The following is a 15,839-nucleotide window of genomic DNA, read 5'->3' as shown; positions in this document are numbered from 1 at the left end:
CTCCCTACTCCCCACTGCGCATCACCTGCCCTTCCAATGCCCTTCCCCCTCCTTCAGGCCGGGTGTGTTTGTATATAGTCTTCCAGAAAGATCTCCACTCAGTGGGACACATTCCTACTCACATATGCACATGCCTTTCAAATAAAATTTAGAAAGCTTTGGGAAACTGAGGCAAAATGTGGCTGGAAGTGGAGCCCCATGCAGCACTGTTCCCCAGACACCTGCTGCCTGCCCAGGTGTCACACCTGCCTCTGTGTCTGGGGCAGAGATTGTGGCAGGAAGTCAGTCCAATGAGAGGGGTAGAGGTGGTGGCGGGTGCCAGCCAGGAGAGGAAGGCCTGATGGGCCAGGAAGGGGGTCCATGGGCCCAGCCCTGGTCCTCCTGGTGCAGTTCTGGGGTGAGTACTGGGGCCTCTCTCCCCTCTGCACCCCCTTCTGCTGTCCTCCACTCCAGCTGCCTACCCCTTCCACTCAAAGCTCCTCTAAACCTTAGTCTCTCTGCTCTGCCCAAGAAGGCCCGTCTCTCTCTGATACTCAGAACCTTAGGAGAGCTGAGGTTCTAGCAAGGGCCCTCGGAGGGGGCCCTTAGGATACAATTTAAACTATGACCTACATACCAGGCTTGGGTGACCTGGCCTCACTAGCCGCTCTCATCACCGCATCCCACCCTCTGCCTTCCCGCCCTCCCCCTTGGCCTCCTGGCTTGTCTTTCTCTTTTTTTCTAGCACACCACGCTTGATCCCACCTCTGGGACTTTTGCACTTGCTGTTCCCTCTGCCTGCAACACTCTTCCCTGGATTTCATCTCTCTATCCTCAGCTGCAATTGTGTCTCAAATGCTGGGAGCTTAGTGTAAACTCACCCCTCTGGGGGATCGAACAGGTGCCAAAAGCAAGCTTTTCTACTCAGCCGTCCTCTTCTCCCTTTTTACCATTCAGACCCCTGAGAGGCCCTCCCTGACCACCCTCAATCAGTAGGTTCTCACCTCATCCTTATTCCCTACTGCCACTCCCTCTTCCTTTCCTCCATTATTATTCTTTTTATTTAAATTTTATTTTATTGATTTTTTAACATAGATGAAGGGAGAGAGAGAGCCAGAAACATTGATGAGAGAGAAACATCGATCAGCTGCCTCTTGCACACCCTCCACTGGGGATGTGCCCACAACCAAGGTACATGCCCTTGACCAGAATCGAACCTGGGACCATTTAGTTCGCAGGCCAACACTCTATCCACTGAGCCCAACCGGTTTCAGCTATTATTATTCTTATTTCACCACTTTCTGTGTCTCTCTCTGCCCTGGGCCATCAGCTGCCTGGGGGCAGGGATTTGTGTCTGAAGCGGTCACCTCTGTGTCTGTGTCCATGGTGTCCAGAACAGGCACATACAAAGCAACGTTTGTGTGTGTGAGAGCTGGGCATGCCATAAAGTCCACCCTGAAATTTCACAAGTGCTGAGAGAGTTATACTCATTTCACAGGTGAGGCCACTGCAACTCAGCAAGAAGAAGTGAGCTTGCAAAAGATCCTACAGACAGCAAGGTTTTAACCGCTCACTGCCTCACCGCAGTGAGCTGGCTCTGGGAGTAAGACCACACGTGTACACACACACACACACACTGAGAAAGGCCTCACTCCCCTCTTCTGCCTCCCGGCCCTGCAAGGAGCCACAGGTCTGAGTGTGCAATAGGGACCTAAGTTGCCGCAGGGAAGGCAGGACAGCCAAGTGACCTTGACCTGTCAGGTGGCACAGTCTCAGGCCTGGAGCAGCTCCTTGTCGGTGGACCAAGGACAGTGCTACCTTGTGCCCACCGGACATCGCCAGCAGCAACCTGCGCCTGGAGTCTGTGGGCCTCAGGGATGGCTCTTCCGGAGACCACCTGGCAACCTCACTTTGCAGCTGGACCGCGAGTATCAACCACAGTGGGAACTGCTTGTGCTGAGCAGCCATGGAGACTCCTGAATTGGTAGAGGCCAAGGGCAATGCGGCTCCGGGGCACAGGTGTGAGAGCAAGTGGGGAGAAGAGGCAGGGGCTTGGGACTTCTAGAATCTTAAGACCGGAATTTCAAACAGCTAGAAACATCAGCTCAAAATTCAAATCAGATTTTTAGGAACAGAAATCCTGCAAACTCAAGAACATCAAACCATCAATCACAGAGCCAAAGGCATGCTGCAACTTACAACTCTAGACCAAGCTCTGGCGCACTTTTTCTGCAAAGGGCACTAGAGTACATGTTTTCTGTTTGCGAACAGGTGACCTCTGTTGCAGCTAGTCGCTCTGCCTTTGTGCACTGGTTCTCAACCTTCCTAATGCTGCAGCCCTTTAATACAGCTCCTCATGTTGTGGTGACCCCCAACCATAAAATTGTTTTCATTGCTACTTCATAACTGTAAGTTTGCTACTGTTATGAATCATAATGTAAATAACTGTGTTTTCCGATGGTCTTGGGGTCTACAGCAGGGTCGCCTACGTCACCACAACATGAGAAACTTTATTAAGGGTCGCAGCATTAAAAAGGTTGAGAACCACTGCTGGAGAGCAGTGTTTCCCACACTTCTCTCATGATGAGAATCACCGGGTGGAGTTGTTAAACCACAGATTCCTGAGTCCCAACTAAGAAGTGCTAAACTAGAATTTTCGGGAACATATAGGTAAAATTGTATACTTAACTTAGTGCTCTGCCTTAGTTTAACAACTCCACCCGGTGATTCCCATCATGAGCGAAGTTTGGGAAACACTGGTGTAGAGGATAGTAGGCTAATGGTCACCTGACGGGGTTGTGGGCTCAATCCCCAGTGGGGGCTGTGCAAGAGGCAGCTAATCAATGTTTTTTCTCTCCCCCTTCTTCCTTCCTCTCTCTCTCAAATCAATAAAAACATTTTTTTAAGGAGTTTTTTAAAAATATATATTTTATTGATTTTGTACAGAAAGGAAGGGAGAGAGATAGAGAGTTAGAAACATCGATGAGAGGGAGTCATGGATCAGCTGCCTCTTGCACACCCCCTACTGGGGATATGCCCGCAACCAAGGTACATGTCCTTGACCGGAATCGAACCTGGGATCTTTCAGTCCCCAAGCCGACGCTCTATCCATTGAGCCAAACCGGACTCGGCAATAAAAACATATTTTGAAAAAGAACTTTAAATGATATAAATCAAAACAGTGATCAGCTGAAACCGGTTTGGCTCATTGGTAGAGCGTCAGTCTGTGGACTGAAAGGTCCCGCATTCGATTCCCGTCAAGGGCATGTACATTGGTTGCGGGCACATCCCCAGTAGGGGGTGTGCAAGAGGCAGCTGGTCGATGTTTCTCTCTCATCAACATTTCTAGCTCTCTATCTCTCTCCCTTCCTCCTCTCTGTAAAATATCAATAAAATATATTTTTTTAAAAAAACAACAGTGATCATCTATGGGGGTGGTATGTACAGGGAAGTTTCTGCAGAGATTGAAACATTCTATGTTTAGATTGATTGTTGTTTATATGTGTGAAAACATCTGTAAGCACTTAAATATTTTAAAGTATAAAATAAAAAATAAAAACAGAATTTTATTTTAAGAAACAGGCAGTGGGCCAAATTTGATCAGCAGGCTGTGTAGTTTGCTGAACCCAGTTCTAGAATATCACAATCATAAAGAATCGTGAGTACATATAATCCTGGCGTTTTTATTAAAAACAATTCCAGGCCTACCCGGTTTGGCTCAGTGGATAGAGCATACACCTGTGGACTGAAAGGTCCTGGGTTCAATTCTGGTCAAGGACATATGCCCGGGTTGCAGGCTCAAACCCCACTGAAGGGCGTGCAGGAGGCAGTTAATCAATGATTCTCTCTCATTATTGATGTTTCTCTCTTCCTCTCTCCCTCTCTCCCCCTTCCTCTCTGAAATAAATTAAAAATATATTTAAAAATAATAAAGTGAACTCTTCTCTCTTTAAAAAGGAACTACTTGCCCTAGCTGATTTGGCTCAATGGATAGAGCATCAGCCTGTGAACTGAAAGGTCCCAGGTTCAATTCTGGCCAAGGGCACATGCCTGGGTTGTAGGCTCAACCCCCACTAGGGGGCGTGCAGGAAGCAGCCAATCAATGATTCTCTCTTATCATTATGTTTCTTTCTCTCCCTCTCCCTTCCTCTCTGAAATCAATAAAATATATATATATTTAAAAAGGAACTACTTTCCAGCCCAGTAGATACCACACTCAAGGCCTTCACAGCTACCCCCCACCCCCATCACCACCACACTATCCTGATTTGTAGCAGCATAGATCCATTTTTCTGGCTTTCTATTTTATTTAAATGAAATCATGGAGTGTCTTCTCTTTTGCATCTGATTTCTTTTGCTCCATATATCTAGAAGACTCACTCATGTCGGTGCATGTGGTAGATATTCCAACATGTGACTCTGCTGCCATTTCTCAGCCCGATTTCTTCTGATGGGCATGTGGGCAGCTCTGGGTCTTGGCTCTCATGATCCAGGCTGCAGTGGCTCCTCTAGAACATATTCTTCCGTGAGCATCTGTACACAGTTGCGCCTGGGACAATTCTAGAATCGCCAACCACAAAATGGAATCTTGCCGTTCTAGAATCCTAGGGCTATAAAATTCTCAGCTCTTAGAACTATAGCTTATAAGGGGTGGTGAACACACTACAATATACAGAGGGTGTATCATAGAATCATATGCCTGAAAAGCTATATAATTTCATTAACCAATGCCACTCCCCCCAAAAAAAATTCAATAAAAAAGCAAAAACTAACAAAATGGACACTGCAGACTTAAAAAAATAGTTTTACAGTATTCCTGTGGTATTACAATTTCCTGGGGGGAGAGATTAAGATTTTTTTAAAAAGACTCCTGGGGGTGGGGGTGACAATAATAAACGGTTGAGAAACCCTGAAATAAAGGAATGAGTGGTTCTAGAATCTCAGAACTGCACTCTGGTAAACACTTCCAATGCAGAGACTCCAAGGTGTGTGCAGTCTCAGAGTAACCAGAGAATTCTAGAACCCAGAGCTGGAGGGAGCTCTCCAGAGCAGCTAGGGCAGCCGCGTTGTTTTGCAGATGGAAAAGCTGAGGCGCAGAGGGTGCGGTCATATCCAGTGACACACCAGCCAGCGCCGCGGCTTCCGCTCCAGCCTGGTGCACACACTCCCGGCTCCACTGGCACTGCCTGAGGCTGACCCCAGAGCAGGGCGGGAGGCCCAGGCCGGTGCAAACAGGCCCTGCTCCCTCGGGGGCTTCTGATGGCCTCCGGCCTCCGCTGCACGCCAGCCCCTATCAGAGGAGGCAGCACCACCCTGGCTCCAGCCCCCACCCCACAGAGATGCCCACTGCCTACTCCAGGGCAGCGTCCCATGGCTGTCCTGGCTGCCCTCCCCTCGGCGATGAGGGGCCGTTACCAGTGGGCAGAGGCACCAGCTGTGAGCTGTTACCACGGCTGGGCTGATTGTCCTCTGCGCCCCCCCCGCCCCCCCCCTCCCGCCCCTGTGCTTTGTCTCTGCTTCTGAGAAGCACGGATGTGCAGGGCAGCCTTCTCCCTCTTCTCTCTCTTCCCTCTTCTCAGCCCTCAGCCCCCTCCCTCCTCCCAGGAGTGGGAGATGGGGGGACAGTCCCTCCTTGTGAAGGGCTGCGGTTCCCACCTGCTGGGCTGATTGTCCTCTGTTGGTCTGTCATTCCTCTACTGCAGTGTTTCCCAAAGTGTGGTACGCGTACCGCCAGGGGTACGGGAAGAGTTTGGTGGGGGTACGGCTTGCACCGGGGTTTGGTGGGGATATGCACTGCACTGTGCTTTGCTGCACCTAATTCTATGTTCTCATGAGTACAAGGGGTACTCAGCGTTACAAAAATTATAGAAGGGGTACACATATGTCAAAAGTCTGGGAAACACTGCTCTACAGCAACATCCTCTGCTGGCCCTGGGGCTCCCGAAGGGACGGAGGCCAGGCCTGGCGGGGGGAGGAGCTGGACATCCCAGGGAGGACCACCGGGCTGTACCCTCTATTCCACCGCGTTTCCCCATACCCAACACTCGGTGGCATCTGGCCCCCAAACCTTGCCCCAGCCCCAGCCCGTCACCCCACGTCCACAGGCAGACTCTCTCCCGGCCCAGGCTTCTCTGGGCAGCCAAGGCCAAGGGGGTTCCTTGAAGTGGGAAGAGGAGCCAGACCCCGGGGACTCAAAGAAGACCCCCCAGTGGCTACACAGGATGTGACTGGTCCCAGGAGCCCAGCAGCCCCTCCTGAGACCCCTGTCCTTATTCCTTTGACCGTGGACCTCTGCCTTGCCCCCAGAAAACCCAATAAAGGCTCATGAAGAAAGCAAAGCCAGATTTTGTGGCAAATTGGAGGCGCCAAAAAGATTCCAGGAGTCACCTGGAGGTCCCGGGGTGGCTGGGAGGTCCATAGGGCAAAGGGGCTCTGTGATGACTCCCCTCTCATCCTTGGCGGGACATGCCTGATTAGCAGACAAGCGATGCCCCAGCCTCCGATGTGCCCGGAGCAGGAAGCCCCTCTGCCCAGCTGGTACCCCAGGCAGGCTAGGAGGGGGTGAGGAGGGAGATGGGACTCCCTGGCACTGTCAGCCTCCTGGGTCTCCGGCCCAGGTCACCTTGAAGGCACACCAGCTGGGCCCAGCTCCCCTCCCCCACTCCTGCCGTTTCCATGGGGACAGATGTCCTTTCAGCAGCATCTGCCTCACCAGGCCTCAGCTGCCCGCCCCAATGGGGAGGGGAAAGCGGGCGGGGGTGGGGGTGGGGCTGGCCTGAGAGCCCTCTCTGGGTTTCTTGATCTTTTTTATCTGCTGGACTCCACTGACTCTGAGTTTTGGTCCCTCCCTGTGAGCCGTTCAGGCTCCAGTCGCAGCTCTTCCTGCAAAACGAGGATGTGGGGACGCCCTGCTCCCTAAAGGGCCCATCTTTTTCATCCTTCCCAGGGGCTGGGCTCCGGCCTCCCAGAAAAGACACTGGAAACACACAATAACTTATTTATTTTCTGGATCGGAGGAGGACTTTCTCACACAGTCTCGGACCCCAGGACCCGGCAGGGGGCTGAGAGGGCGCCTGATGCAGCCCGCCGAGAGCCTGGAGCAGCGGGAGCCTTTCCCTCGCCTCCTCCGGGCCTGGCGGGAGCCGCCTCAGGGAGCAGGGCGGGGGGCGGGGGCTCCAGCGCAGGGCTCTGAGTGCCCACCGGGTACAGCAGGGCCAGGTGCTCGGCGCCCTGCACGGGCAGCGGGCGCGAGCTGTAGTGGAGCACCAGTTCGGGCACGCTGGCGAAGGGGCCGCTGTGCTGGCCCAGCACCAACTGGTTCTCTCGTGTCCACGCGAACTTCAGGTGCAGGAAGCCCTGGCTGCTTCTGGGGAGCAAACAGCATCACGGGGGCCTTGAGCACCCCTGACCCCGGCCTGCTCTCCAGCCCCGAAGCCACCCCATCATTGCTCCTCGAACCCGGGGACTGGTGTCCCCAGAGATTCCTGTGAAACAGCCAGCTGGTGCCAAGGCATTGGCGTGCTCCACACAGCAGGGTGCCTTCTATGCTGGACAGACAGGCCCTGCCCAGGGACAGCCCTCCCCTGAAACATGAGCTGGACTTTCTCTCCAAACCTCCTGACCCCCACTAGTTAACACCCCCACCCCACCCCACCCCCGGCTGGGGTCTCTCCTTTCTCTGTCTCCGGTGGGTGGAATGTTGTAAACCTGGGAATCATTTTATCCACATCATCCATGTGAATCAGCTACTGCCTGTTTCCGGGGCCCTGTTCCCATTCCCATCATTTTTTCATGAATTTTTTTTTCCATTTAAACATTGCAGTGTTACCATGGCATTGATGTATTATCCTTTCCTAAAGGAGGAAACCACAGCCCAGAGAAGTTGAGCACATTGGCTAAGGTCACACAGCTAGAAAGAGGTAGAGGCAGGATCTGAACCAGCCTCCAAAGGCCTCTGCAATCCTGGCCCTTTAGATGTCACACTCAGGTCCCTAGTTGGGTCTTAGACACGCCTAGAAGCTTAGGCAGAGAAGCACGCAGGACCAAGGTCTCAAACTCACGTGGCTAGAGGGAAAGGTGACCAGACGTCCCAATTTTTAACAATTTGTCCCGCAGTGTTTTGGGACCTTTTTAAAACGCTGCGGGGCGCGGGACAATTAGTTAAAAATCGGGACTGTCCCGCCAAAAGCGGGACGTCTGATCACCTTACTATAGGGCCGCTCAGATCCCAGCTCTGGGACAGACACAAGTGAGTGTACTTTATTTAACCTTTGGACTGGGGAGTCCAAAGAAAACCGGCATCTGGTTCTCCATCTCACCCAAGTCCTAGATCTACTGTTCGGCTTCCCCTCCCTCTTCCTGCAAACCTCCCGGGACAGGGGGTTCCCCCCCCCCCCCCAGGAGTCCATCCGCTGGCCTGAAAGCTGAGGCACATCCCTCTGCTCCCCCTGAACAGACCCGGAAACGTGGCGCAGGCGGTCCTGCGGCCTCCAGGGGGCTGGGCCTCACCTGAGGGACAGGGAGCAGTCCTGGGGGCTGGTCTCGCTGAGCCGCACCAGGTAGCTGCCTTCCTTGCAGAGCAAGAGGAGGTTCTCGGCGTCTGCCCGGCTCAGGGGGCCGTGAAACCACCTGGGTGAGGGGGGCAGGAGTCTCAGGAAGGGCCCTCCCGCTTCAGACACACTCGGGTCTGGTGCAGGCACAGCTGGTCCGAGGGCTTTGGGCCTCCAGGCAATTAAGAGGAAAACTCCCTTGGGTTTCTCCGGAGGGGAGAGGGAGAGAGCAAAGGTTTCAGTCCCGCCTACCTGGGGGGAGCGGGGTGGGGGCCAGCCAATGGGATTTCAGTAGGAAGGCGGTACCAATGGGACCCCCCCTCCTCTCGGCAGAGGCAGCGGAGCCCAGGCCCGTGTGGAGCTGCTGCTGCCAATTAACGGTTCCACCTGACCTTGGCCTCGGCCTCCCAGGGCTGGATAACTCAGCCCCTGCCCTAGTCCCCCAACTTGAATCACTTGCTTATCCCTCTCACAAGATGTGCTCCATCCCGCGTCTCCACCCAGCTGGACCACTCTCTCCCTTTAACGTGCCCCAAGAGAGGCAGCCGTTGCAAGCAAGGTGACCAAGACAGATTAGCATCAGGGACTTCGTGGTTATTTGTGTTGAAAGAAAATTGAAAAGAGGCCAAACCCGGTTTGGCTCAGTGGATAGAGCGTCGGCCTGCGAACTGAAAGGTCCCGGGTTCGATTCTGGTCAAGGACATGTACCTTGGTGTGCAGGAGGCGGCTGATCGATGTTTCTCTCATTGATGTTTCTAACTCTCTATCCCTCTCTCTTCCTCTCTGTAAAAAATCAATAAAATATATATTTTTTAAAAGAAAACTGAAAAGAGAATAAACTTTCTACCTTGTGCTTCAGTGCTAAGTAGCCAGGAGGGTATCGCCCGCCGGCAAGGCCTGGGAATGACTGTGATAAACACGGCCACAGGCCTAGGGCCTAGCTGGGGGTGTAGGGAGCTCCTCAAGGGCCCCTGGGCTGGGGGGGACCCAGAGAAGACCCTCACCCTCCCAGCCTCACCCTAGCCCAAAGTCGGGGCCTCTTCCCAATCCTGTTCTTCCCAGTTTTATCCCAGGCATGTCCTGGGCAGGAGGAGATGGCTGGCTCTTAGTTCCCGGCCTTACAGACCCACCCAGGCGGAGGGAGGAAGTCCCCTTTACCCTGTGAGCCGGGTACCACTGGGGGTTTAAGCGCAGGGCTCAGGTGCGGTAAGTGACAGGCTCTAGTCCTGTAGCCAGGAGATACAGAGGAGGGACTTGAACCCAGAGTCTGATCCCAGAGGGAACTGAGACTCCATCTGACTCCGCTTTGCACCTGGCTAGATGGCCTGGCACACAGCAGGTGCTGGCGCCCAGGGAGGATTCGTTGAAGAAATGAATGAAATGAGTGAGTGAGTGAACGAGCCAGCTCCCCTAGTCCGGGGAGTCTATAGCTGGTATGGGGGCAGGAGGGATGCAACCCAGGACTTCATCTTCCGTTTCCCCACTCACGGCTGCTTCTCCAGGGGCAGGGCAGGGTCCACACGCTCTGCCAGGTGGGGGCTTCTGGGTGGGGGCTTCCGGAGCTCCTTGGCCGAGCCTGGGGTCCTTTCCCACTCAGGACTGTCAAATTGCACTGCAGTGGGGGCGGGGGAGAGAGCCAAGGTTTCAGTCCAGGGAGCAGCCCAATGGATCGGGAAGAGGAGGGGCTGGGGCCGAACTGGGAAGGGAACAACCAATTGACTTTCAGAATGGGTGTGGTCAAAGTGGCATAGAGGGCGGGCAGTTCATGAGTGACAAATCAGAGAGCAGGGGCGTGGCTAAAAGGATGGGTTGGAAGTTCTTTCCCATTCCCAGCAAATCACAAAACTAGATAACAACTCCCCACTAGACAGACAAGCAAACTAAGGCACTGAGCTCCAATCCCCCTCCCAGTCATACAACATGTGGGGCAAAGTTGTGTTCTCACGAGTCTTCCTGGCTCAAGTTATTTTATTTCTTAAAGCTGACCTTATTGTTCCTCCTTTTATGGAAGAGGAAACTGAGATTCAGAGGCTGGGCCAAGCTCACCCAAGTCTACCTGATGACAGCTACTAAGAAATGCTACTCTCTCCCCCCAACAACTCCTGTGTTATTGAGCACTTTGTAGCACTCAACTTCCAAGCACCCTATGCAGCAGAGACCACAATGATCCCCATTTTACAGGTAAGGAAACTGACTCAGGAAGGTAAAATGATTTGCCCAAGTGAAGTGACACAAACCCAGGTCAAAGCCTTCCCCTTCACTATACTGAGCAGAGTAAGCAGGTCCTATTGCGCTCTAAAGGGCGTTTCCGTTTCCTAGGAAGATAGTTTCTTCCGGGAAGAGAAATGTAGGACTATCAGTCATTCACACTTTAGTGAGAATTAACAAACCACCACAGTGGCAGCTAACTGGGGTCTACTTCGTAAGCTGAGACAGGGGCTGTGACCGGAGCGGCAAACAGAGGGCCTCAGGCATTCGGAGCCCTGGGCTGGAGGAGCACCTGCAAACGCCTTGGAGATGTGGTCCTTCTTCCACTCCCACGGCTGGTCGTACTCATCCGCTGGCCTTTCGTCCTCCGGGGGCTGCCGGCTCTGTCCGGGCCTTTGCCCTGGGAAAGGCCTGGCTCCTGGCTCCCCAGCCTGCTCCTCGTAGGGAGTGTCGTACAGCTGCACTGCCCTGCACGGCAGCTCTGGGAGGCCGAGGACACTGGTCAGATCCCACTCCCGCCCGGGGCCCTGCCCTCCTGCCCCGAGCCCTGCTCACTCACCACTCACGACCCGCTGGGCGTCATAGGGTTCCATGTAGCCATCATCTGGGGGTGGCGGGTGAGGCTGGGCATCAAAGGGGTCCGAGTACTCAGTGTCAGCTTCTGACTGGGGAGAGAAGGAAAGGGACCCAGCCTGGCTCTGGGCCCTCCCGCCCTCCCTGGGCCCGCTGACACGTCCCCTCCAGCAGTTCTCTTTTCTGGGGGGAGGAGGGAGTCTCTGCTTCCATCCAGGGATGTTTGCAAGAAAGATGCCAGCTGCCCCTACTCCCTTCCTCCATGCAGTTCTGATCCTTCCCAACATAGACCCCCTCGCCTCCTTCCTTCAATAATTTTATATATATATATATATATATATATATATATATATATATATATATATATATATATATATAATTGATGCTCAGAGAGGAAGGGAGAGAGATAGAGAGATAGAAACATCAAAGATGAGAACCATTGATTGGCTGCCTCCTGCACCTCCCCTACTGGGAGTGACCTAGCCTGCAATCAGGGCATGTGCCCTTGGCCGGAATAGAACCTGGGACCCTTTAGTCCGCAGGCCAACGCTCTATCCACTGAGCTGAACTGGCTAGGCCATTTTTTTTATTTTTTATTTTTTGTTAATCCTCACCCGAGAATGCTTTTTTCCATTGATTTTAGAGCGGAAGGGAAGAGGAGAGAAAGAGAGAGAGAAACATCGATGAGAGAGACATGTCCATTGGATGCCTCCCACACGCATGTGCCTGAGCCTCACCTGGGATACATGCCTTAGACTGGAATTAAACCCGAGACTCTTCAGTCCTCCGCCAACACTCCATCCACTGAGCCAAACTGACTAGGGCTTCAATAATTTTAAAGTTTATCAGCTGCCAGCACTATTCTAAATGCTTTATATACGTATATTGACTTGTCATAACAACATTCCGTAGGCACATTATCCCCATTCTACAGATGAGGAAACCAAGGCACAGAGAGGGTAACTTGCTCAGGGCCACAGAGCTGGTAAGAGGCAGGATTTGATCCCAGGTTGTCCTGACTCCTTCTGCCTTCCTCTGTACCATCAACCCAGCACAGTCTCTCCTAACCTCTCAAACCCTTCTGTTTCTATTGGGTGTTTGCAGTTTTCCTCTAAGAAAGATACGATAGCCCGGCCGGTGTGGCTCAGTGGTTGAGGATCAACCTATGAACCAGGAAGTCGCAGTTCGGTTGCAATCAGGGCACATGCTGGGTTGCAGGCTCAGTCTTCAATAGGGGGCACGCAGGAGGCAGCTGATCAATGATTCTCTCATCACTGATGTCTCTATCTCCCTCTCCTCTCCCTTCCTCTGAAATTAATTAAAAATTATATTAAAAAAGAAAAAGAGCTGAAACCGGTTTGGCTCAGTGGTAGAGCGTCGGTCTGCGGACTGAAAAGTCCCAGGTTCGATTCCGGTCAAGGGCATGTACATTGGTTGCGGGCACATCCCCAGTAGGGGGTGTGCAAGAGGCAGCTGGTCGATTTTTCTCTCTCATCGACGTTTCTAGCTCTCTATCCCTCTCTCCTCCTCTCTGTAAAAAATCAATAAAATATATTTAAAAAAAATAAAAAGAAAAAAAGAAAAAAGAAAAAGAAAAATACTACAAAAATCATGGGCATTGGAGGCAGGTCTGAAGTTAGACCACTGCTTCTTTAAAAAAAAAAAAATATATATATATATATATATATATATATATATATATATTATTGATTTTTTACAGAGAGGAAGAGAGAGGGATAGAGAGTTAGAAACATCGACCAGAGAATCATTGATCAGCTGCTTCTTGCACACCCCCTACTGGGGATGTGCCTATAACCAAGGTACGTACATGCCCTTGACCGGACTAGAACCTGGGACCTTTCAGTCCGCAGGCCAACGTTCTATCCACTGAGCAAAACCGGTTTTGGCGCAGATTGCTTCTTTACTTTTCTGTGAGCCTCAGTTTCCATGTCTGTTAAATGGGAATAATAACAAAGGCAGTGGTGAGGATGTTTGAGTGCCCCTTAGGGGCGCGAACCACTCAGGCCTGATTTATTTTTTATTTATTTATTTTAAAAAAATATATTTTATTGATTTTTTACAGAGAGGAAGGGAGAGGGATAGAAAGCCAGAAACATCCATGAGAGAGTAACATCGATCAGCTGCCTCTTGCACACCCCCTACTGGGGACGTGCCTGCAACTCAGGTACATGCCCTTGACTGGAATCGAACCCAGGACCCTGGAGTCCGCAGGCCGACGCTCTATCCATTGAGCCAAACCGGTTTGGGCTCAGGCCTGATTTAGAAAGCTCCCTCCAGCTGCCCAGAGGAAGGGACGCAGTGGGAAGGGGCCTGGAGAGGGACCTCAGGGACGGAGGACAATGCAGGGCAGTCAGAGAGGTGGGTGGGCCAGCTCTGTGCCTAACAGACATCAGACTTGGCCCGCAGGTGAGGGATGGGAGAGTCTGCGGTCACTCATTACACATGCTCCCCAGAGTCCGGGCCCAGCCTGGTCCTCCCGGCCCAGGCTCTGAGGGCCCCCAGCTTCCGCCCTGAGCCACGCACCTGTGCCCCTGCAGTGCCCAGCAAGGCCTTGGCTTTGGCCACCTCGGCCATGTCGGCTGCCTCCACCTTGATGAGCCGGTGCTTGGGGGAGTCGTACTTGGAGTCCGCGGGGCCCGCAGGGTCCGGCTCGGGGCGGCTGTCCGCGTCCTCATAGGGGTCCTCGAAGTCCAGGCTCTTCTGTTCCAGGTAGGCCCGCAGGATGTCGCTCTCCGTGTAGTCCGGGGTGGGTGGCTGCGGAGGGGGCCTCCGGCCGCCAAAGCTCAGGTAGTCCCGCAGCCACTTGGCCATCTGGGCCGCGTCACCCCAAACCTGGCTACTGTAAAGGGGGACACACAGGCTCTCTTCCGGGCGCCTTCCTCAGTAGACTGGGGAGGGGGGGACGAGGGGGAGGAGGAGAAGGGAGAGGGGAAGGAGGAGGCAGTGGAGGAGGAGGAGGAGGAAAGGTAGGGGGAGGAACAGAAGGAGGGAGGAGGAAAGGGGGAGAGGGAGGAGAAGGGGTAGGGGGAGGAGGAGGAAGAGGAGAAGGGAGAGGAGATGAGGGAGAGGGAGGAGATAGGGGAGGAGGAGGAGGAGGGAGAAGAGAGGTAGAGGGGAGAAACAGCAGGAGGGAGGAGGAAGAGGAGGAAAAGGAGAAGGGGGAGTGGGTGGAGGAGGAAAAGGAGGAGGAAGGAGAGAAGGAAGAGGAGAGGTGGGGGGGGAGAAACAGGAGGAGGGAGGAGGAAGAGGAGGAGGGGAGAGGAGGGAGGAGGAGGAAGGAGGGGGGTGTCAGGTGTGCCCCTGGCTGGGCTCAGGGGAGAGGGTAAAAGGGAAGAAGAAGGAGGAGGCGGGGTGGGGAGGCCAAGCCCACCTTAGCCCCGCTCTGGAAGGCCCGCGGGGGAAGGGGGTGCTCCGCTGGGTGATCCGGCCGAGGCGAGGGGCTTCCGCGGGCAGCGCGGTCCCTGCGGGCAGCGAGGTCCCCAGTGCCGCTCGCCGCCAGCGCCCGGGCAGCGCCGGTCCCTCCTGGGCTCCCTCCTGGGCTCCGGGCTCCCCCCAGACTCCGGGCTCCCCCCGGGCTCCGGGCTCCCCCCTGGGCTCCGGGCTCCCCCCTGGGCTCTGGGCTCCCCCCCGGGCTCCGGGCTCCCCCCCGGGCTCCGGGCTCCCCCCGGGATCCGGGGTCCCCCCCCCCCGGGCTCCGAGCTCCCCCCTGGGCTCCGGGCTCCCCCCGGGATCCGGGGTCCCCCCTGGGCTCCGAGCTCCCCCCCGGGCTCCGGGCTCCCCCTGGGCTCCGGGCTCCCCCCGGGCTCCGGGCTCCCCCCGGGCTCCGGGCTCCCCCTGGGCTCCGGGGGCGGGAAGCGCCGCCTCGGACGCCCAGCCCCGCTCCCGGGGCGCCTGGGGGCTCCGGGGCGCGGGCCGCCCCAAGTGGGGCCGCCGGGACCTTGACCCGACGCGGCGCTGCCCTCTGTGCCGGGGGAGCCCCAATCCCCGGCCCCCAGCCCCGCGCTCGACCCGCCGCCGCCGGCACAAAGGGAGATAAACCCGCGGTGCCCTCCGCGTGCGGGGGACCTGTCCGCCGCCGGGAGGGCGCTCCGGAGGGGCGCCGGGGACGCCCGGTCCCACCGGCCTCCGGCCGCCTCGGGCCCGGCGTTCAGGGTCCTCGCCCCCTCCCTCCGCTCCGCGCCGCCCGGAGGTGACAGACCTCCCGCCGTTCGGGGAGGGAGGGGCGGGGCCGCGGCGCGGCGCTGGGGTGGACACTGACCCGGGCAGAGGCGCCGGAGGAGCGGGGCGCGGGCGGCGGGCGCCACCGGCGCTGACCTTCCGGAGAGGGGGGTGCAGAGGCGGGTGGGGGAGAGGGGGCCTGGGTGAGAGGGGACTGGGGAGGAGGGGAGAGGGGGGTGCAGAGGCGGGTAGGGAAGAGGGGGGTTGGGGGGAAGGGGGAACTGGGGGAGGGGGGTTGGGGAGAGGCGGGCTGGGGGGGGGGGGCTGGGGAGGGGGACTGGGGGGGAGGCG

At 55.3% G+C, this 15,839-nt stretch overlaps 2 protein-coding genes across 3 annotated transcripts; one reads left to right on the top strand and one right to left on the bottom strand.

Annotated features, from left to right (window-relative positions):
• The first annotated feature begins 360 nt into the window (after positions 1-360).
• TMIGD2 (transmembrane and immunoglobulin domain containing 2) lies at positions 361-6,852 on the top strand. Its single transcript, XM_045589311.1, is given in 7 exon segments — positions 361-397; positions 881-971; positions 1,584-1,763; positions 1,765-1,832; positions 1,835-1,901; positions 1,903-2,023; positions 5,885-6,852. Coding segments are annotated over 7 exon segments (987 nt in total). The 3' UTR covers positions 6,308-6,852.
• A 110-nt stretch (positions 6,853-6,962) lies between these two features.
• On the bottom strand, positions 6,963-14,770 carry SHD (Src homology 2 domain containing transforming protein D). Of its 2 annotated transcripts, none has more exons than XM_036459939.2 (7): positions 14,701-14,770; positions 13,854-14,169; positions 11,296-11,401; positions 11,029-11,217; positions 10,017-10,140; positions 8,488-8,607; positions 6,963-7,345 (listed from the first exon to the last, which is right to left on the bottom strand). In XM_036459939.2, the coding sequence occupies exons 2-7, from the start codon at positions 14,139-14,141 to the stop codon at positions 7,006-7,008; spliced, it is 1,167 nt and encodes a 388-aa protein (XP_036315832.1). In that variant the 5' UTR covers positions 14,142-14,169; positions 14,701-14,770; the 3' UTR covers positions 6,963-7,005. The 2 variants fall into 2 exon arrangements, with proteins under 2 accessions (XP_036315832.1, XP_036315833.1); XM_036459940.2 differs by having other exon boundaries at positions 13,854-14,166; positions 14,701-14,762.
• Positions 14,771-15,839: the final 1,069 nt, after the last annotated feature.

Source organism: Pipistrellus kuhlii, unplaced genomic scaffold (genome assembly GCF_014108245.1).
Source record: "Pipistrellus kuhlii isolate mPipKuh1 unplaced genomic scaffold, mPipKuh1.p scaffold_m20_p_30, whole genome shotgun sequence".
Classification (NCBI taxonomy): domain Eukaryota; kingdom Metazoa; phylum Chordata; class Mammalia; order Chiroptera; family Vespertilionidae; genus Pipistrellus; species Pipistrellus kuhlii.
Note: the sequence above shows the minus strand (reverse complement) of the source record. Positions and strands in the feature narration are given on the sequence as shown.